Raw genomic sequence first — 22,851 nt, 5'->3', positions numbered from 1 at the left:
ATGGTTGCAGAGTTATTGTCACATACAATGCATAAAGACAGTGCATCTTCTCGTCATTCTTATCATGCAGTTAAGTCTTTAGTAGTTACATGACTTCCCAAATTTCATTTCAGCACTGTCTTAATTTAGCGTCTTTTATTCATTTCACAATACTCGAGACGGACCACAGTAGCCACAACGACGATTTGTTCTTATTTTATTATCAGATCCCAGACCTTACCCGTTTCATCTTTGGTTTACTGTTTCATTCCATCAGTGTCTCTTCAAAGCCATTAAAGAATTCTTTTCCAAACATGGCAAAGACATTTGGTTTCAGTTGATGTCACGGAGATGTTGCTCACATTCCCAACATACTTGTCACATAATTCGTTCGTAACTTGCCTTTCTTCCATGTCCTTCAAATCGCACGTCGTGCTAGGGTAAAATACCCCTACAAACCCTGGCCGGTCCATTAAGTTTTTAAAAATAGAGGCGGCCCTTACAATCATACTCTGTCCGTGTCCTGTTGTTCTTATTTTCATATCAGAACCCTAGATCTGGATCTATATATCCATTGTGTCTGTCCTGCAACCAAACCCAGCTACATCCACCTCTCGGGCTGGTACAAATCATCGGATACGGGTCCCATAGTACACTCATAGCAGTCATGGACAGGCAGTTGCTATGAATGCCGTCAGCTGGTACCTGCAGATTAAGGACGACCGACGAGAATACATTTTATGCAAGAAATTCACAATTTGCACCCAAGCATTCCAGTGTTAATAGCAAAAAAAATTGCTTTCAGTCGCTAAAATGGAGAAGCTCTGATAGTAATTTGAGGCAGTGGGAAACAGTACTACCCACTATGCGCATTCTGCCCCCAGTGCATCATCGCCGGCGCCGCCAGTTAAACGCAGACAGTAACTCTGTACATGTAAGCATAGTAAAATATGCGATAACATAAACCAACCAATGGTAATAACGCACCACCTGATGATTGCGGGGATGTTACCACATCGAGGTATTACCAATGTGGTAATACCTCGATGTGGTAACATCCCCGCAATCATCAGGTGGTGGAATGAGTTTACTGACGACGCCCTCTAAGAGCGGTATTGAAGCATGATTCTTAACTAATGCAACGAGGTGCAGTAAAACATTCAGAGTCCAATCAGGGCTTTTACCTCAAAAGAAAAATAACTTTAATCATTCACTACTACATTATGTTAGCGCACGTGTACATAAACAGTATCACAATCACGTACAATAGGCCTAAAAATACCATTTGCCATAATGTAGGACAACAAACAATACTCACCCCACCCCACAGACCTAAAAAGTTCTTTGTTGTGGAGCAAGGAGTAAACAAGAATGCCAGGAATACTTCCAGACTGTTTATTCTGAGAGCCTCTAAGCCTGCAGGCAGGGAGAACGCGTAAAGCTATACTGCAGGCTTTCTAACTTGGCAACTCAGAACTGGCGCAAGGGCATTGTCTGGCATACACTCGAACCGGAGTGGGTGGTAGCGTAGCAGGCAGGCGCAGAGGCGCGGGAGCCATCCTGTGGGTATTTATTTGAAGAACACAAGATTTTTGCACTTGTGGCGCCTCCGAGCCTGTGGGTCTAATGCGACTCTCACTCTTCATTCTGGTCACAAGACAGTCCCACCCCACAGTTCACGCCAGTTTTCAGCCTTCTAGTAGAGTTCTCAGTACAGAGAGTTCTGGACTGGTATGCGGTCATCAGATTCAGCAGGGTAGGTTAAGTTTAAATTAGGGTCACACAGGCCGAGTGCAGCCGACTACTCACCTGCGGCAAGTTACAGTAAGTAACACTAACACATTTCATTCACATTATGCTAACTGTAGCAGCAGCCTACAGGCAAAAGCGCGGGGGGCGTCTGTAACATGCAGGTACAGGTGAAACAGTACTCGTGAAACAGTGGTGTGGTGTGCGCTGCTACTGTCTGTGCTGTGCACAGTAAAAGACTTACGTCGTAGATGGTGGACGAGGTGCCGTGTCACGGTGGTCGTGAGGTCCGGTCCGGGTCCGTAGGGGCACACTGGGCACACACACTCTCAGTCTCTCACTACTCTGTAACCAGGCCAGGGCAGGACGACGACGACGGACGGACTCCTTGTGAGTTGTGAGTGACTCTAGATTAGAAGACACACTCTCTCTGACGATGACGAGTCTACTTCTTCTACTTTCACTTAGTAGACTTGTTGTTAGTTTCGTATTCTGGTTGTTGTTTTGGTGCGCCACGCGTGGTAATGGCCAATCACCTCTACTTTGCTGGATAATAGCCACAGGTGATTGGTCATGCAGTGCGGGCCGCAGCAGAGCAGCCAACACCCACGCCGCGTGGTACCATCCTGCTGCAGCAGCCAATCCTGGCGCAGCGTTAAGAGCGCCACTGCGCCAGGATTGGCTTACGAGCAGACTGCTATTTGCCCCTAATGAGACCGGGGCCCGGGTCCCATGCCTGTCTAGTCTCTGAGTGATATGGGGGGTGGGGGGTGGATGGACCACAGTACGCATGCGCAGGCCAGTCAAAATATCGAGGCCTCCTGGATTTCACTTGCGCTGTGTGTACAGTTACTGTAGTACACACTGCGCATGTGAAACCCACGAGTCCTCAATATTTTGACTGGCCCGCGCGCAGTTACTGCCAGTGCCAACGCTATTCTGCTTGCGCCGCCCCCCGCACGGCCCACTCCCTTATGCGCTGCCCGATTCTGTCGGGCTTCTCCCGGCCGGGGACGGTAGCACGCTGCTCAGATTAATCCCGTTCTGAGAACGTTCTGACTTCGTTTTTAAATTATGCATGTTGTTGTTGTTGGCAGGTGCGTCCATGGCTAGTGGGGCAACGCCCCAACGCCCCCAATGGACGCACCGCCACTGATTGTTTTTACCAACTCAGAAGCTATCACCGCCCTTAATCAAGTGCAGAACGGTAAAGCCCCAGGTATGGACTGCATTCCTGCGGACCTTTTTAAATATGATCAATTGCATTGGGTCCCGTATATAACTCTTCTGGCAAATGCAATAGCTAGAGGGACTGAGATTCCCATCTCATGGAAAGGGGCAGAGATTCTGCCCGTGTTTAAAAAAGGGGACAGAACAGATGCAGGGAACTATAGACCCATCAGTCTTATTGATGCCCTTCAAAAGGTTGTAGCTCGAATGTTGTTAGGAAAAATTCACACTTGGATGTCTGAAGCAGACATTCTGTCTCCTATGCAGGCGGGTTTTAGGGAATACACTAGCACAGTTGACCAGATATTAAGATTTGTTATGATTTTCTGGAAAACTGTATTACTGAGAGGTGGCACGATATATGCTGCATTTGTGGACCTCAAATCAGCATTCGATTTGGTCCCAAGAGCAAAGATGTGGTCAGCCCTGAGAAGGATGGGTGTGCCTGCCGCACTCCTTGATCTCACAATCAGGATGCATGAGGGAAATTTTGCCAGGGTTAGATGGGGGCGGCAGGGTCAGGTCACAGACACCTTCCCCGTGACACGTGGAGTGAGGCAGGGCTGTGTCCTGGCTCCTACCCTGTTTATACTCTTTATCAACCAGGTGGTGAAGTTTCTCACAGACACTCCGACTGACGCCCCTTCCTTAGGTGGGACTAAATTTCCTCTTTTAATATTTGCTGACGATACACTCATACTGGCTAAAACTCAGAAGGGCCTGCAAGTGGCTATAAATAAATTTGTGGATTTCTGTAATGAGAATGACCTGGAAATTAACATCAATAAAACTAAGTTCATGGTCTTGACAAAAAATAAACCGAAGAGGGGGCATGTTATCATGAATGGGTCTAGTTTGGAGCAGGTTGAAGCTATGACATACCTTGGGGTTTCAATCGACTATAGATTAAGATGGAAAGAACAAGTGGCTGCGCTTAGTTTGAAATTTGCTCGCCTGTCCGGTTGTTTAGTGAAGGAGCAGCGATGCTCTCTCACTAAAAGAGTTTTACCGGCTCTTAAAATCTATAGCGCCAAAATTAGTTCAGCGATTTTATATGGGGCTGATATTTGGGGCTATGTGGACCTGTCTGTTTTAGATAGGATTCAGAGAAAATTTCTTCGAAACCTTGTCAGCCTGCCCCCTTCAACACCAGTCCTACCATTATTAATGGATATGGGCCTGTATTCCATCAAACTCCAAGCCCTCTACAGGATGGTAGCTCTGTGGAGGCGCATATGGTCTACACCAGAACTTGCCATGTTTGCCCGAGAAATACATGATGTGAGAATGCAGCAGGGGGCCGGTGACATACCGTGGTTTAAGCAAATTAAGACCGCTTTGATCAAAATGGGTCTCCCTTTGCTCTGGTCCGAGCCGGGCTCTAATACCTTCCCTACAAAAAAAGACTTTAAGCTGCTTTTCTGGTCAACGGTAAAAGTAGATCATGTTGTTCTAACGGAGAAACAGAACTTGACAGGTCAGTTTCTGCTTCATAAAATAGTCCCTCACATAGAGAACTACTGGGATGTTATTCCTAAAACTTTAGATAGAAAATTATACCATCAGTTTCGTGTAGGAACACTCCCTTTGAGGGCTTTTACTAATGGTTGGCAGAAGACAGAATCATCCCTTTGCCCCTGTTGTACCGTTTGCAGAGAAACATTGGGTCACTTTTTATTTGTATGTACAGCTTACAGCGACCCACGATGTAAATGGTTGAAACCAGTATGTTCCAGACTTAATACCCGAGTAAGTAGCGAAGCTTTGCACATTCTGAGAACAAATACTGCCGAATGGCTATCCATTGGAATGGCTAAATTTCTTGGATGGGCTTGGCTAATCAGGATCAAGTCAGTTCGAAACTTATCGTCTTAAATAATTTTGTATAGTATGCATCTGCAATATACTATGGTCTGTCCAGAATTGATGTCCAGTTTTCGTACATATACAAATGTATACTTGTAAGTTTTTCCTTGTATATTTTTAGTAATTTTTTCCTTTTTGACGTCTATTAATGTATGTTTAATTGGGAATTTTAATCTAAACAATTACTGTTACTTTTTATTTGCTTGTTAGTATTGCTTTGATATTTTGAGATTTTGTCAAATTAATTTGTATTGATTGTTTTGTATGTGTGTCTTTTATGAATAACAATTCGCAATAAAGACGTTAAAAACTGAACTGATAATGGAATAGCAGATGTTCTCTCTCGTTTAGTTCCTGGTAGAGAGTTGGAAGACGATTGTTTGGACTTAGATGATGAATTGGTGTGTGCTGTGGATTATGAATTTCTATCTGAGAAGAAATGGTCTGAAGAGTTAGCAAAAGACGTTACTCTATGTGAGGTTATATCTTTATTGAGAACTGGTTGGGTCAGTTGCAAAGTTGGTTCTGCTTTGACTAAGCCTTTTTGGACGGTACGCAGTGAATTATCTGTTGATAATGATTTGTTGTTTCGTGGGACGAGGTTGATCCCTCCATCTAGTCTCAGAAAGGATTTGATAGATTTGGTCCATGTTGCTCATTCAGGTTTATCCAAAAGTAAGGAGAGGCTTCGCATGTCTTATTGGTGGCCGGGAATGGATAAAATGGTTGAAAGGGTAATTAGGGATTGTATTCATTGTAATGTCAGTGACAAGTCTTACAGTCCGCACACACAACCTATGTTCTTAAGAAGAAGACCAAATGGTCCTTGGCAGGACATAGCTCTAGATCTTGTGGGTCCCATACAACATAGAGATTCTCAGGTTTTCATACTAGTGGTTATAGATATGTACTCAAGATGGCCAGAGGTGTTTTTTTTGTCAGGAATCGATTCTAGTAAAATTATTCAATGTTTGAGTGAGTTATTCTGTAGAGAAGGTCTTCCGGCAACCATTTTATCAGATAATGGTGTTCAATTTGTTTCCAAAGAAATGGAACATTTTTTATCTTCTAAGGGTATTACACACAAGACCTGTTCTCTTTACCACCCCGAGGCCAACGGTATGGTTGAGAGATTTAATAAAGTAATCAAGGACACTGTTAGTTTAGCCAAAAACTTGTCATCTGACTGGAAGAAATGTGTTTTGGCAAAAATAGAAGAATACCGTTATACTCCTCATGCCACAACTGGTAAGACTCCATTTTTGTTGTTTCGTGGGAGAATTCCGAACACGCAGGTTGAACCTTTCTGGGTTAATAAGTATGAAGTATCAAAGGGTAAAGAATGTGTGTGCAACAAAGATGAAATTCTTGAAAATGAAAAGGATAAAGCAGAACGTAGAAAAGCATATTTTGATGTTAAAAAAAATGTCAAAAAAACTGTTGTCTGTGTTGGCGATATGGTCATGGTGAGACGACCTGGCATGGTGGGCTGTTCTGAAACAAAGTTCATGAAGCCTATCAAAGTAATCAACATTTTCAACAATGCAGTGCAAACTCAAGATCATCGTATTTGGAACTTAAATAGAGTTGTCATTGTTAGAAGGAAATTGCAAGATGGACTGATTTTTGATTCCAAGGAAAAGGATTTGGAGAATAGTAGAGCAATTGTTCCTGGAAATATTAGGTCTTCTACACGTGTGTCCAAAAGGCCTAGTTATCTTACTGATTTTGTATGATATGTGTATCTTGTTAATATTGTGTATTTAGCATAATTTATTTATTATTCATTTTTCTCTTCTTTGTTTGTTTTGAGGGAAGAGGATGTGTGATATTTAACACTGCAGCTTTAATAGAATCTCAAGGACATCACTAGCCATGTCACTGTATGTGTCATAGAAATGTTCTATTTGATGTCAGTTGATGTCTGCTGGCATTGTATGTGGATGGGATCTTAAGTTCCTGGATTAAACTTCATCAAATGTACCTTCCTGTATCTTGGATTTATTAATGAAGATACTTCAGATAGCCTTTGAGCCTCTGCACTAGTGGAGGGACCACTGGCAAGGAGCTCATCTCCATAATGAATTCAGCCAGCACCAGAGGTGTGCCATAAAGGAGTCATCTAGCGTCGAATGGTGCCAAGGGCGAATCTGCCATAGTAGTCCAAATGAAACCTCAAACGGTCAATGGGGCCCTGAGGCACAACAGTGGGGACCACTGCATTCCTGAACAATGCCAACATGCTGTGTAGTACTTCACCAGAGCATAACTGGCTGCAAGGAGAGGTTCCTCACACAGAATGATGTACATAAGCTTCTGCTCCGAGGAGGACTATGCTGGAGGAATAGAGCACTGGGGTGACAAACTCAAACGACATAGTGGAGAGTCAACGTTCCTTCTCTTCTTGTGCTTCCTCCATTTTTCATTGTAATACTTAACTTGGAAAGAAATGCTACTTTAAAGCCAATCTCGACAGCAACTGAGTCGGGCCATAAAGAGTTTGGCCTTCTAATCCTTAATGGCCTTTGCATGCATGAGGCTCCATTGGTCAAACTGCTTCAATTCGAATTTCGTCCCTAAGCACTATAGCCAGACCATATGGCCAGAGACTGCCGGAGGACCCCCACTCTTTCGTTAACCAACATCATCAACAAGACGTGGGAGGAATTTATTTGGAAGGCGGGGGATCTTTGGACCCCCGGCCGCCCTTTGGCATGGGTAGCCTTGTGCACATGTTGGATACAGTTCATGCCTGATAGAAGGTCCGTGAACTCGACGGAGCTGACAATCTTGTGTGTATCAGAGGGCCAGTAATTGAAATCTCAGAGAATAATTATCCTGGCATGGTTGATAACTAACTGGGAGATTAATTTGCCTAGTAGTTGAGGGAATAAGGGCATGTGATCAGGAGGTCGTTAGAAGAGGGCACAGATAAAGGGGGACTTGGGGGATTCAAATTTTCAGATGAGGCTGTCAACCTGAGGTATACCACTGCTCTCTAGAGCAGTAAATTTATGTTTCTGTTGGATAATAGCTGAGACTATTATTAAGTTTTAATTTTGAAATTCTTAGCGGTCAGATGTCATTTTGTGCTGTAGAGATCCAAGATAAGAGTTTCCCACAGTGTTGTAATCAGCAGGACAAATGCAACGCTTAATAGTTGATCATCCTTCAGGAAATGACTGTCTGCCTTCCCTAACTTTAAAAACAGTTTCATGCTTTCCGAAATGCAGTTGTCAGCATGCATGCTGGCTGTGTTGTCTGATGTATAAGGGTTGGGCATTTGAATCATTGTGCCTCATTCCTTCTTTTTCTTTTCTGGTTGGGCCTAGTACATTCATGGTGCATGTTAGTTACCGAAAGGTGAAAGACACAGATGGGAGGAGAGAAGTTAGGCTGTATGTACTGCTATATTATAGTTTAAATGCTTATAAAGTCCCAAAGGCGAGACCTATTGGCTATGCCAATGCTTGTTTTGTAATGTACTTGTGTGGCTCTCACCAGGTCCTGTTACCCAGAATCGCTTGCAAACCCTAAATTTTGTAAAACAAAATATAAAAAAACAATTTCCTCTCATTTCTGTGATGGAAAGTTCTGAAATCTGCAGGGAGTCACAAACGTCCTTCCTCCCAGCATTCCCACAAGTCTCTCGACAAAAATGGTACCTCACTTGTGTGGCTAGGCCTAGTGCCCGCAACTATTCTGTAGTATGCAGAGAGAGGCAGACACTCGGGTACCAGAAAACATAACACCAAAAACTGATCTTCTGCATGGACTCATGGAGCAGCAATGCATTGTTCGGATTTTACATGCAATCAGACTTTACTTTACAGATGTTCCTTCTGTGAAGACTTCTTTTTTACGTGCGTAGCTCAATGAGTGAAATTGATGGGGTTTGTATAGTAAAAGCGGGCTGAAACACTTTATGTATCCGAAACAACGGTTACCCTTCTCACATGGAACCCGGATATCAATCATATCAGGGAGCAATGGTTCCTGGGGCCTATGTATTAGATGCTTGATAAATAAAAAGCCCAATGGCATATATTTATGTGGGAAGTGAATGTCAGAAAAGGAAACTGAATCACACACTGGGTAGAATTTTCAAAAGACGCTTTTACTGGGTTGGTGATATTTTGTAAACAAAAATTGCGGACAAACAAGTGCACGGTTTCCAAAGTGAAATAGAACCTTAGAAAAAAGGGGGAGTGTTACTGAGTAGTATAAAAGGTTTCTATGTATAACAAATGACCACAGTACAATATGTTTAAATAGAAAGTCAGAGTTCTAGTACAATGCTAAAGGGCTGCAAAGGTATCATCAAGGCCATATGATATTGAACACCTAAAATAAAGTGATAAGGGAAAATTACTTGAACTGCCAAAACTGAAAAAGGGGGAATTATACATGGCTCAGTTGGCCCCTGTTTGAAAAAATACCTGGATAGTGCCACTGGACCTCCAATGTGATCGGTGGAAACACTAGGGAAGTAATGTGGTTCAAGACAGGGTTAAGAGAATGAAGGAAAAAGGACACTCACAGTGGGGTCCAGCCTGGCACTATTGGTGAGAGAAAAAGCAATTGATCAAAACAAATATATTTTCCCAAACTGTTTTATATAGATTATTCTAGTTTCAAAAAGGCTCTCACCCCACGATAAGGCGGGTATGAATTTGACAGTCCTGTGCGTTACGCAGGGGTGGTTCCATCCGATCATGGTTTGGAGTCAGTTACTTCCCATCTGATTGCAATAGAAAGATAGTTAGAGAGACAGGAAGGGTGCATAGATCTATCAAAAAAGTAAACTAATCCTTGAGTACCCACACCAGTGGGGCAGGTTGTAACCTCAGGCTAGAGGCCCTGATTATGGTAATGGTCACAAGCAGCAGTCCCCTAGTACAAAACCTGTGTGGAGACGGATGCAGTGAGTGACCCTCTTTGCCATATCTGGGGAGTGAGTAGGCTGTCTTGTAAAAAAACAAAGAGAATATTTCCCCTGGGCAAGGTAAATGCCAGTGTGGAGGTCGGAAGAGCTATAGATTAATATGGGGCCTGGTTTAGAACCTGTGTAGAGAGGGATGCAGTGAGTGACCCTCTCTGCCATATCTGGGAGGTAAGTAGGCTGTCACTGGTGTTGTTTTAGAGGTGCACTGGCACGTATAAGTAGACCCCTTTTCATGTTGTAGGAATGTAGCATTGTAACATTAAAATCACATCTAGAGAACTACTTCAACAGTTATCATGCTCCCCTTGCATCGAACGATGTAGCTGGTGTATACAAGAATTGGGTGATCAGTGGAGTGAGGCTCCAGAATAAATAAAACATAGGAGCTGAAGTGCAGACCTCTACATATGCCCATTATCTGAATCAGGAGCCCCAAGAAAAATTATTTTATAAGATGTGAGCTAGCGGGAAACCCGCAAGATGTGAGCGAGCGGGATACCCGCAGTTCTCTTTGTGTGCCTTTTGTATGAAATGGCAGCCCAGGACATTCATTATATCCCGTAGTTACACCCGCAAGCAAACAGGCTTCCCCCGCGTGGAGGGAAGGCTTACGTGTAGATGCCAGAGGGGGCACCTACACAGATTCTTGAAAGGCTTACCGGTGTGATTGTATTACGACCAGGCCGCAGATGTCAGCCGGTCTGGAGAGGAGACGAGAGATGCGTCTATCTTTTCCGGAGTTTTTTCTGCAATGAGTCAATTACCGGGCCGCACACTTGAGGCTAATTCAGAAGCCTCTCTCGGAGGCCCTTGTGGTGTGCCATGTCAATGCAGTGTGGAAGGAGTTAGGATTATTCAAACCAGTACAGATGGAAAAACAAACAAGCATTGGCCGCGTGGCTGTGAAAGTGACTAGGCCGCGCGGCCGCGATAGTGAAAGTAATGGCCAGCGATGCGGAGAAAGAGATAAGAAAGGCAGATGGTGGGTGCGCGCATGCACGGAAGCGTGCAGGCAAGCTTGAGGCCAGCAAAAGCTTGTGGGTAGCACTTTGAAAACCCCCTTACTAAAAGTCGAGCATGCAGCGCATGAGCTGTTCTAGGCTTGACCTAAAAAAGGATCTGTTCTCACTGGAAAATTTTGATCTGATAATGATGCGCTTTTGGGTGTTTCCTGTCATGAGCACTAGGCCTCCCCACGCAGGTTCCAGAACTTTCCGTCACAGAAATGTGAGGAAAATGTGTGAGGATGAAAGCACAAAAAATAGGAAAAACAGCTAAGTCTCAGTAAAATGCCAAAACTGTGTAGAAAATGTTGGTGTGGCTCAAGTGAAGTAGTGTGGCTCACTGGTTAGAGGCGGCAGACCCGAGAGCAGAGGACGGCCCGGGACCAGGGTTCGATTCCCGGCGCGGCAGGTTTCTGGACCAGGGTCAGCGGACTCGATAATTCTCTCGCCTCGGTGCCCACTCTGATCAGCGATCACACTCGGCAACTCTGGGCATTAGCTTGCCTCATCTTCACTAACGGCCCCACCAGACCACCGGGGATGCCTGGTCTCACCCTGGAGATACCCATTAAGGGACCATCTCTCAGGGAAGCCAGGAAGGGTTTCGCAGCGGTCGAAGCGCCTTGGGACCCTACGGGTAAGTAGTGCGCTATATAAATGCCTATACATTTTTCTGTCAAAAGTGTGCCTGTTCCTGAAAGCCGGGAAGATGGTGTTTTTAGCAGTGAAAAACCTTTGTTGATATCATTTGTAGATTAAAAAACAGACGCTTTCTTCTGCAGCACGTTTCCCATTTTTTTTTACAAATGGCTAATTTCTCAGTCCCCTCCAGGTGAATCCACAAACCGTGGGTACCTTTAGAATCTTCAGGATGGTGGGAAAAAAGGACGTACATTTGGCGCGGATGCCTTATGTGGACAAAAAGTTATGGGGGCCGGACAGCACGAACTATGCCAAACAGCCAAAAAATATGTGGCACTGGAAAGTGGGAGGATGGGGCCTGGCAGCAAAGGGGTTAAAAAGACCCTAAAATGGGTAAACTGGGATAAGGAGGTCACAAGTTATAAATACATTTAAACATAATTCAGAGAACAGCATTAGAAGCCAAACAAGGTTATTCAGTGTTTGATTGGATCCTAAACACGTTCCGCAGTCGACCACCAATGCAGTGAGGTCAAGCAAAATCTCAGATGTCTTCCAGTCAACTGTTTTACTTTTTTTGAATTCTAATTTCCAGCAGGGCAAGGATGAAAGATCTAGCCTATCAACACTTTGCAAAACGGCATATCTTGCTTTTGTGGGTAAGTAGCAGGATGGAACATCATACTCAAAAGCGCAGAAAAGGGCAAAGTAGGAACATGTAGAAGCTGGGAATATGTAATATGTAATCATTGGATAAACATTCATCCTTGTTTCAGTCACTCAGAGATTAAAACATGTTCAAGTGTCGTCCATTCCTACAAGTTGTAAAACATCCTTACTGGTGCTCATAATGTTGCCACACTTTTAGAAAAAATGCTTGGGCAAGGGGAACAAAGTTTTCCGACTACCTACTTCCAAACAGATCCACAGCCAAAGATTGTTCTTACAAGCTGCCTAGGTTTCTTCCACAGTACCCCAAGAGAAACAAGTCCCAAAGCAGACAAGTTCCGATGAGAAAGATTTGGCCATTCATAGCCTTGGAGGTCAGGAAAAGGCCAACTCATTTGACTCATTTTGGCGGAAACCTCTTAGTTCTCGAGAATCAAGATAAAGTAGGAGTTAACACTCCTGTGTCCGTAGCAAGAGAGTAAATCTTTCACGCAAGCGGTCTTCCTTCTCCTTCCCAAGCAGTTCTCAGCATCTTTTCCCAAGTGAAGCGAACAGTAGCTGGCAAATCATCCTTTGTGAATCAAGTCAGCATCCCTGCAATTACCATCCTATCTTTTGCAGCACCATAATGGAGTTCCAGTCTGTTCCAGCTAACCAATGCTTTATTTGCCAGTTTTACAGAATGGTAAACCAAGCTTGGTTATGGGTCCTCTCCCCTGAATCCTCTAAAGGCCAAATTCCTTCAGTCCCTATAGTCATAAAGGAGATCCCTTCTAAGTATATCTGCTTTCTCCACTTTTGGGGTCTCATTTACAAGAAAATGAGGCAGCTTGGCGCCGCAAGCCATATGGCTGCCCCAAGCTGGTTAATTTACGAAGCACACGGGTGAAAGGTATTAACAACAATACGACGCATCTGTTTGCTTTTCCCTGCGCTTGCGCACAATTGGCTGCCATTCACCGCCACAGGCACCCATGCGACATTTTGCAAGGACAATCACTGATGGCATTTACCTCTTTCTATGGGGAAAAACGGGGGAGAAATAAAAGTTTCTCCTTGTTGCATCACTCCTATGCCTCCCCTAGGGAAGCATAAGATTCTGACCCATTCCCAGCTTTTCAAAATGTTGTCCATGTGGAAATGTGTCAGGTTCCATGGATGATGCATATGAAAACTCACAGCAACACCCATGGAATGCGCTTTTCACGCAGAGTGACTTTACGTGGCCTTGTAAATATGGGCAAGCCCATTGGGTCGCTGGTGCGTCATAAATAGCGACGCACCGGCGGCGCAATGGGCTTGTAAACGAGACTCATGTAGTATTATTATTCTATGTACTTGGTGTAGGAGAGTAGGGTCTGCAATCCTATGATCACCCAGACTTTTTGCTTTTGTTTCACTGGTTTACGACTTTCTCGGGCTGTGGGCCTGCCAATCAGACCCACAGCCTAGCTGTTCTCTCGCTAAATTGATGTGTGTACCCTAGGTGCATTACCCAATTGGAACTGGGCCACCCTGTCAGACCCTGTAACTCAGGGCATCGGTGTACCCAGGGCCTACCAGGGGCTGAAGCATGTATTATGCCACCCCTGGCTGGCCATCTAAATCTGACACAACTGGCTGCACGACAGCTGGGGCAACGTGGCGTACTCGCCCGTTGCTGTAGGTATAGTATCCCTATACCTAACCTTAAAATGGACACCCGAGTTCCTATCAGTCACTCCTAAGGCAGGCCTTGACAATCCTGAAGGCAGAGTGCATGGAACCGTGTGAATTGGGCTCTGGCACGAGCCGAGCCCGGTTGCAGCTTGCGGAACCAAGACCCAATGGCTGTTCCATGATAACGCGTATCATATTGGTAACTTCGGTATAGCGTTATCAAGACATGTCGAGTAAGGTGTCATACGAATCGGGATGCTGCCCCCTCACCAATTCTGGTGACGAGGTTAGCATTCCACCCTTCTAGAGGGTTACAACATGTACGTAACTGTGAACCCCGGTTAAAGTTAACTGAAGCCTCAGCTCCACAAAATGGACGCTGCCACCACAGACACGAGTCTGACCTCCTGCTGCTGGGAGTCCTTCCAGCGAGGAGAGCTTGGACAAAGGGTTTCCTGTCAGGGGCGGTGTTCGCACCATCCCAGACAGGGTTTGTGTATTCTGGGTAGGTAGGGCTTTGCAAGAAGGTGACTGTGGAGTGGCACCCCGGTCCTCACTACGCATCTGCCGGCTAGAACCAGTTCCAGGGGCGCGCAGCCCCTGACCTGGGGAAAGTCCGGCAGGGGAGAGGGGTGTAACTACCCCCCTTCCTGGTCCCACCCCTAGGGCAGGACCTAGTCATGTACCCACCCCTTTCTTTAGGATAAAGGCCGGAGCGGGGACCCTTCCAAATTAGATCATCTTTGAATCAAGAACTACTTTCTACGAAAGGACATTCGAGACTCTTCTCAAGATTTCTCCCTTGTGGCTAAGGAGTAGTCACCCTGCATCCGCAGGCACCATCTAAGAACTCTGCGGTTTGCTGCAAGTCCTTCCTCAGGAATCAGACGACCCAGCTCGACGAGAACCGGCTTCCCTGGCACCTCTGACCTCTACCCACATCGTCAGCTCAGCTGAGATCTGTGGGTGCGACGAGACCTCGAGGGACCGGCCATCATCAAAACCTGCACTCTTTCTTAATCCAGCACGACCACCGAAGGAATCCTCTGGTGAGTGCTCTGGGGTCCGAGAAACCCCGACCCTGAGCCGCTCCAGCACCGAAGTGCAGCCTCCCAGCATCTCCACGATCTGCGTGGGGCCCTTCTGCTCGCCGCTCAGCATGTTGTCCGATCACTAGCCGCTGGCTTGAGACCCTCTTGACGACATCCAACAACCAACGCTGCTGGTCTGGTTGCTCCAGACCGGCCTTTGCTCCCTTTTACGAGAGGAGCACTCCGGACCCTCCTGGTCCACTCAAGACGCCATTTTAGGCCCACCACGTGGCCCTGAAATCTGCCAAGGCTTGTTGCCCGAATCCTGGGCCCAGCGACGCCGACAGCATCAACCTTCGTGGGACAGCTCGCACCTTCATCCTGGTCGCCGACAACGCCTCCTGGTCCGTGAGACTGCAGAGCCTAGCGTCGCCCACTCACCTAGTCGAGGTGACGGCCATCCGGTGCCTTCCTGGTACCCTCTGACTACTGGCTAGTAGTACGAACTTGGTCCCCTCTGCTTTCAGGTATCATCGATCTCTGATCCAGGCTTGGATCTCTACGAACTATTCTTCACTGGTCGCCGGCCAGCAACTCCTTCCTTCCGGCTCCTGGCTCGTCAGCGAAGACCCGCGACGCCTGTAAGACTTGTGCAGCCGCAGCCCTTGTGGCTAGGTAACTCCGGCACTTCGGTGCCCGCATAGCCTCCTTACTTAAGGGTCCTGAGTCCCTCGCTTCCGACTTGCCTTATCGGGTCCGCCCGAGACCACTAAACTTTCCGTGCCCTCGGGCACTTGTATTGATTGTGCACTTGAAGTATTTTCCTAAGAGTTTTGTTCTGTGCTTAGTACCCTGTCCTCATAAAGAGCACAGGGCTGTTGTGATTCTAATAAATATACTGTTTATTTTCATAACACTTGTGTGGTGTCCTTTCACTTGGTGTTCAAGGGGTACGTGATGGTATAACAGCTGGCTTAACACGCCCTCTAGAGTTTAGCCCGAAGACTGCTCGTATCCACGCTACTAGGATAGCTGGTCTAAAGGTTGACTTACAACCAAACACCATAAGGGTCGTTTGGACCGATGCATAGTGGTCACTAGAATAGTGAACACTGCATATCGGGCCAACTTCTCACACTTGGCATCTCATTTCTTCAAGGCAACCAACAAATAGTCAGGAACTCCCTTTGACACTTGCCTGGCAATACAAAAGGGCAGTAACAGGAAGAAAGACTTTAGTTTGAGAAAAGTTTTGCTCAGTGTGAGTGGGATACCACTTCTGAGTATCAAGTGTGAAAGAAACCAAATTGCCTGGTGAGCCACAGGGGCTCAGCTTTACGAAAGAGATGAATTTCATTTTTAACACGCGGGCCCAGTTTTGAGAGGTATACAGGTCTGTTCCACAGTCGATGTTACAGTGTTTGCACAAGATATGAGACACTAAAACGTTTGCTGGAAGCACACTCTTGCAGCTTGCATGGATGTATTAGGTGATTCTATAAGGCGACTTACAAATAATCCAAATATACACAATAAATAGAAAATATATATTTTCAGGTTTTGAGGAAAAGCAGGTAAGAGTTGTCTGGCATAACAGACTGAACGGATCAGAAGTTAAAAAGAAAATCATGCTATCCAATACAACATTGGAACTATAATTATGAACATTCTTATCAAATAGAAGCATGACAAGACCAAGTGCAAGACCTGTAAAATTAGCTAACCTTGATTCCACCCCATCCTTGGTTTGAGAGAAAATCCACTGGAGAAACAAGACCAGCTTTAAATGGAAAGCGTAAGAGAAAGTCCAGTTCAGCAGGTTGCACCTCCTTCTTCATTATCAATATCTGGAGAAATATTGAAACAAAAAGGAGTTTTCACTAAAGCATAATGTTATACATAAAGAAACCAGGTAAGTAAGGGGGAACATATTCAAATATATATAATATAAGTGCATAGTGCAGGTGGGCCTCACCTGAAATACAACTTGTGCTGAAAAGATGAGCTTGTCTTTTTCAAAGAGTCCACGTGTTGTATAAATGAAGACGGAATATGTAATCTCATCTGTTAGATTGATCACCCGCTGCTTCACCTCATCTGCTGGAGCAGTGCGGAATATGGCTCGCTCAAACACCACACTAAAGGCCTGCAATAATACGAATTAAAAAGAAGTGGATACTAATTTAAAACTATTTTGAAAATATAATCAGCTGTGATCATTTGAAGTACTTTATTTTAAAAATGAAATGTCTAGAAGCAATTAGAAATGACGTGTGGGGTGGATGCCTTTGAGTGGCATTTCGGGTATTAACAAAGGAGACCCACACCAACAGGAGTCAGGCTTGCCACGGTCCACCACTCCTTAAAATAGTGAAATGCCTGGACTACTTTAATTAATTCCCATCACGCTTTTTCTTCTCTTTCTTTTTACAGTCCCAAAAAGGCTCTTATGAAGCCACTAGCTCTAGTTTTCCAAAAAAGTCTACCCTTGCACTGATTGTCTTCACCTTCCAGATTTCACCCTTTTGGGCCTTATAAGAGGGTATGACCCGCCAAGACAAATCCATTTTCAATACTGGCTCCTGAAAATTAGAGAGGAGTGGGGTGGCTTATAAGGATAAAGGGAGATCTGGGAGAGTGTCCTATTCTGTACCGCCCATCATTCTGTACAACCAGATCCATGAACATTAAACCAGGATTCATTGACTACGGCAGGAATGCTCAGAGTCAATCACAGCGGCGGCCGCTCCATTAGGGCGTTGAAGTGCCGCTCAACTGCTTTCTCGCAGTGCGAGAAACAGAAAATAAAATGGTATTTTAAATACCATTTTATTTTGTGCTTCTCGCGCTGTGAGAAAGCAGAAGGCAGGGGTATGCCTGGTTGGGGGCAGGTGAGAGGGTATGCCTGGTTGGGGGCGGACGGACGGGTCGGGCAAGGAGTATCTTGCACCACTCTGAGTGCCCTGACTGCTTGGTTGGCCTGGGGGCTGACCAAAGCATTCATGTGCACTCTACATTTTCTCTATTTAGGCTACAAATGGCCTCCATACAGGTGCCCAGCTGGGCGCTGGCCGGGACTCCACACCAATCACAACGCTGCCATTGAAGCGTTGTGATTGGTTACAGGAGGGGAGGGAGCATGCCTGTTCCTGTTCAGGTCATTATAAAAATGGGGTAACCCAATAAAGGCAAAAGACCTGGGTATTGGTCGGTATAAAGAACAAATGGTCCTAGACTAACGTAGCATGAATTTCTAGAGTCGTAGCATTCACTAGCTGAAAGATATATGTATATATCTACTAAGGCACGTACAGTAAGAAGGCACTATAAATTTAAATTCAAAAGGCCACTAGGGTAATGATTGAAAGCGCAGTTTTAATCAATCATATGTGGAATTGTATCCAAACAGACACATAATGGTTCATGAAGGAATATACAATGTTATACCCACATGGTTATCATCAGGAGAGAGAAGTGGTATGTGAATGATCAGTGCTCTTGTGAGAGAAGATAGAAAAAGGGCAGAAAAGAAAGGCAATAATTTGTTTTCAAATATCTTCTGGTATATGAGATCCAGTAAAAAATAGAAAACGGTCTCTCATCAAAATTCAGGCCTACCCCTATATGTACAGTAAGATATAATATTTGTTTAGACTGTTATTTTCACAGTGTAATCTCTTCTGTTTTCCAAGTGTAGGGGGACCTGTGAAGGGTGTGGGCCTATTCTGGAGGCGTCGACGTTTCGACCCTGTAGCATAAGTGTTAATGTAGTCCTCAGCGGCGGGTCTTCTTCAGGACGGGGACAAGGGGTATCCACTGTATGAAGAAACGGCGCGTGGGCGTGGTGTGGTAGGAATCATGAATGACATCAATCTTGGTAAAACGTGAGTGATCGTATAAATGAAAAAACGCGCTGTGTCCGTCAGCCTCGCTGAGAGCGGGACAGTCCGGCGTTTATACTGTTCCTGTTCAGGAGCAGCAGAGGCGGCGCGGACTCGGTCAGGTAAGTTTTCAATATTATTCCTCCCCCCCCCCCCCCCCCCCCCAACACCCGCGTGAAACCCCGTGCGACCCCTCCTTTGTATTGCGAGCCACTACTGTATATTGCTGTCCAAAACAATTGCTAGAGCTTAAAACATGGTTGTTTGATCAAAATTACGTTTACTACATTAACCTAGTATACATACAAATATTCGCACAATAACCCTTGGTGTAAATGCTAATTGGCTTTATCTATTGCAAAAAAAGTTAAAATGGTAAAAAGTAAAAACAAAAAGTAACATCGTTTCGCTAATAATAGAATAAAAGCAATGTTTAGTTTCACGACAAATCGTGTAGAAACTGTAAAACACAAGTATAAAATATTTTGGACAGCAATTTCTTCCAATAATTGTAAGTTTTTGTAAGTCGATATCGAACGAGAAATGGTTAAAGGTTTAATTTGCGTGTGTTTTGTTAGTTGTCATTTCTTACTTCTCATCCCTCCATTAACTGCGCATCGCGAAATCTACAGCCGCCCTAATAAATATCGCCTCTTTTTAGCACTGCAAACTAACGGCACTGGCTGAAAGGTGTGGTTTGAAGTTGACGCAAGCTCCGCGGTGACTCCACCACTGCAGACAACAGTTTTTAAATGTGTTCATTGCTTGGCTACGTCATTACCCGACCGGCTTTGTCACTGTTCATCTGTAGGGTGCAGTTAAAAACATACCTTACTTTACAGATGTGTCAACCCTCTTGAAACACCACAGATATTCTTTGCATTTTCACCTTTTGTTATTAGGAAAATGGTTGGTTATGATGACTAAGGACACACGTTAAGTGGAGAGAGGATATGGCATTCTGATCATAGCTGCCTCCTTTATAATTTGTGAACCGGGTTTGAGTCGGCTCAACATCCTGTGATTCTGGGCAAATCATTTAATCTCTCCGTGCCTCACAAAATGACTTGTCCCGGTATAATGTGAAGGTACTGGAGCGCTCTGAAGCGCTCCAGTACCTTCAGGTCGAGTTCGCGCTATATTAAACAGCATAAAAAATATAAAAGTAGGATTAAGAGTTTGATACTTTTTATACAACGCTCTCTGTGCCACAAACAGCTATCAGATGCTGTCCAGAGAGCCGACATGGCTCGCTTAGGTAATGAACAAACATACACTTCTGACACATGATAGTGCTCACAGTCATACTGCTAACTGCCTGTCAGGCGAGGCCCCTGAAAAATGCATGGCAGTCAATAACATGAACACAATTGGTTCTCTTGTACACTTTTGCCGTGCATGTCCTCAGGCGTCAGTAACATTAAGTGAAAGCTACCTTCAAAATTAGCCTTAATGCCCACTGTGTGTTTTTAACTGTCTCAAGTGAATTTCAACAGTTTGTATGCAGTGCGGGGTGGTGTTGCCGTTGCATTTACCTGTAACATTTGCTACAATTTATATATAGATAGGGTGACCAGACGTCCCGGTTTTCCCCGGACGGTCCCCGTTTTTGGCAAAGTGTCCCCGTGTCCCGACACTTTTCCCAAAGTTAGTCAAATGTCCCCGTTTTAGACCAGTGTCCGGGGCAAACAGAGAAATGTCCCGGTTTTTTAGTGCTCTGGTTGCACGCATGCTCTGTTCGCACTGCGTGTGACTGTGACTTCACTGAGGTGAGCCGTAGCAGGGGAACTCCTTTGAAGAGATATTTTCTCTCGGGATTTCCCTTCTTTGTCCACGTCGCAGCGCCACCTACGTCATCGTTGCGTTGCACCATCGCACAGCAGCTGGTTAGAACCACCGGTGACCGGCATGACCCTGATTTTACCTTCAGTCTCCTGCTGTGCCTTAAAGCGAGCGAGGGCCGGACATTCTTTCTCTGACTAGAGCAGAATCCAGCAGCAGCTTCGTGACTCTTCCCCAGCCCAGCCGAACCAGCACCGTCGTCGGGACCCGCTACCTCCACATCGGACCTGCCTCAGCCTGGAGCCAGAATCATCTCAAGCCACACAACGAGACTTGCCCTGCCAGCCTGCAACGTGTGTATTGTAATCCCCTTCCCCGCAGAAAACCACCTATGCCCGACTTTGTTTAAAGAGATGAAGCCAGAGCCCAGCTAGGGAAAGATTGCAATGTGACGACTGGTCCAATAAACGTCCTCTAAACACCTGACAAAGACCGTTTCTGATTAAAAACATTATTTCTTGACGGCACATATTTCACTTTAGCACATTATTCTACGTCACTGCCTGGCATCTGTAAAAAGTAATAACTTTTAATCCTGCACTTTTCCCGCCCCCTGTGTCCTGACAAATCTGCCTCATTGGACCACGTGCATCGATAAAAGAAACATTATTGCTGGGGCAACTGGAATTATTTGATTCTGGGTCCCAGCGTTTTCTGTATATTTATAGATGTACTGCACTTGCAACATAATTCTCCACCTGCCGCATAATATGCAGATAAAAAAAAATGATCAAAAGTTACTAAACCACAGCAACATATGTTTCTCCACAGTGGAAGGTCCTTCGCAAGGGTTAACAGGTCACCTTTCAGTTATTTATTGCTTTATGTTGGATGTTGAACTGTGTTAACCTGTGTAACAAGCATGGGCAAAGATATAAAAGATCTCCTCTTCAAGGCCTATTGAGTCTGCTGATGTCTTCACACTGTACAGCATGAACGCAGACGCTGCACAGATAAAAAAAGCAATTAAAAGTAAGCAGAATGAGGTGGCTGCTGGGTGTGACATTTGTAGTTACACAAATGTGTGAATGTCATTGAGTGGAGGTATAGATTGGCGAGGTAAATAAACGCAAGGATTGGCGGATCAATAAATGCATAGGTACATGAGAAGTATAAAACTTGATATGGTTTCAAAATTTGTGACAATTGTGGCTACACAAGGATTCAGGGAATCAGTAGCTATCTGTGCAGGGCTATAAAGTGACGGTGGACAACACATGTCCAATTACTTAGCGGTACTCTTCATTACTCCTGGTCCGGGTCAAAAAGCTGCATGGCAAGCCAGTAACACGCACCAAATAGGCGCTGCTCAGAAATGGCCTCTAGTGACAGCTCCCCACTGACATGATGTGTGATGTGTGGCAGAGAGAGCCGTTTCAACTAGAATATTTCCATGCTTCTTTATTGATAAATGTGCACCCTCCTAGGCTTCCTGGCAGCTTTTAGCACAACAGGCAGCCGTTTTTCACACAGTACTGCACTTGTGTGAAAACATTAGATTATTGTTCAAAGACAAGTGTTCGGTTCTAGTTACTTAAGGAGCACCCCCACCCGGTGCTGCCAGTGTGCCCAGATCTGCCCTGGCTAAAGGAGAGAGGCCTGGGGAGACAGACACTCGGAAATTGAACTGTATCTTCCATAACAAGCATTTACAATGCAACGGTCTCACCTTTGAAAAAGTTAGAGCTATTGGCATTGTAAATGACAACATTTTTATTTATGTGTTGGTTTTGAAAACAGATAAATAAATGGCACTGTCATTTACAATGCCAATAGCTTAATTTCTTGCAAATGCCACACACAAACACAGACCCACACAGAGTCCCACACACATACATACCTACAGAGCCACATGCAGAGCCACACACACACACATACACAGAGCCACACACACACATACACAGAGCCACATACACACATACAGAGAGCCACATACACAGACACACACACAGCTACAGACACACACACACATACTTCATCCACCCACTAAGTACATCCACCTAGCCACCACTCAACTCCATTCATCCACTGACTCCATCCACCCAACCACACCTTGTCAGGGGAAACCTAAAAATGCAGATCTGCCCTCCTAAACCCCTTCTCTGTTTGCACATCCTACTACCTTTTATGCTTCTCTACATTTCCCCTTCTCAGTGCTCTCATACAGTCATTTATACATATTTGTTCTTGAATTTTTTTACATTGATTTCAAAATAGTGCTAGCACACAGCAGTTAGCAAGTTGAAAATCATATTTACTACATTAAAAAATGGAAGGGTTGCAGGACCTCACTCTGCAGATAAATCATTAGAGTTGGGACTTAGTGGAGTATTGTGTGATTCTCAAAGCTGACA

General features: G+C 45.0%; 1 protein-coding gene across 1 annotated transcript in view; it reads right to left on the bottom strand.

The window, feature by feature from the left end:
• The window catches only part of DNAH17 (dynein axonemal heavy chain 17), a 15,539,113-nt gene that overhangs the window by 1,751,523 nt on the left and 13,764,739 nt on the right, over positions 1 to 22,851 (bottom strand). Inside the window, exons 70-71 of the mRNA XM_086931082.1 lie at positions 16,750 to 16,920; positions 16,499 to 16,621 (exon numbers count right to left, since the gene is read on the bottom strand). Coding sequence (XP_086787208.1) covers positions 16,499 to 16,621; positions 16,750 to 16,920 — 294 coding nt within the window. The remainder of the gene's footprint in view (positions 1 to 16,498; positions 16,622 to 16,749; positions 16,921 to 22,851) is intronic.

The sequence above is a fragment of the Lissotriton vulgaris genome, chromosome 7, assembly GCF_964263255.1.
Source record: "Lissotriton vulgaris chromosome 7, aLisVul1.2, whole genome shotgun sequence".
In the NCBI taxonomy this organism is placed as follows: Eukaryota; Metazoa; Chordata; class Amphibia; order Caudata; family Salamandridae; genus Lissotriton; species Lissotriton vulgaris.
The sequence above is the reverse complement of the archived record's forward strand: the minus strand, read 5'-3'. Positions and strand labels throughout refer to the sequence as shown.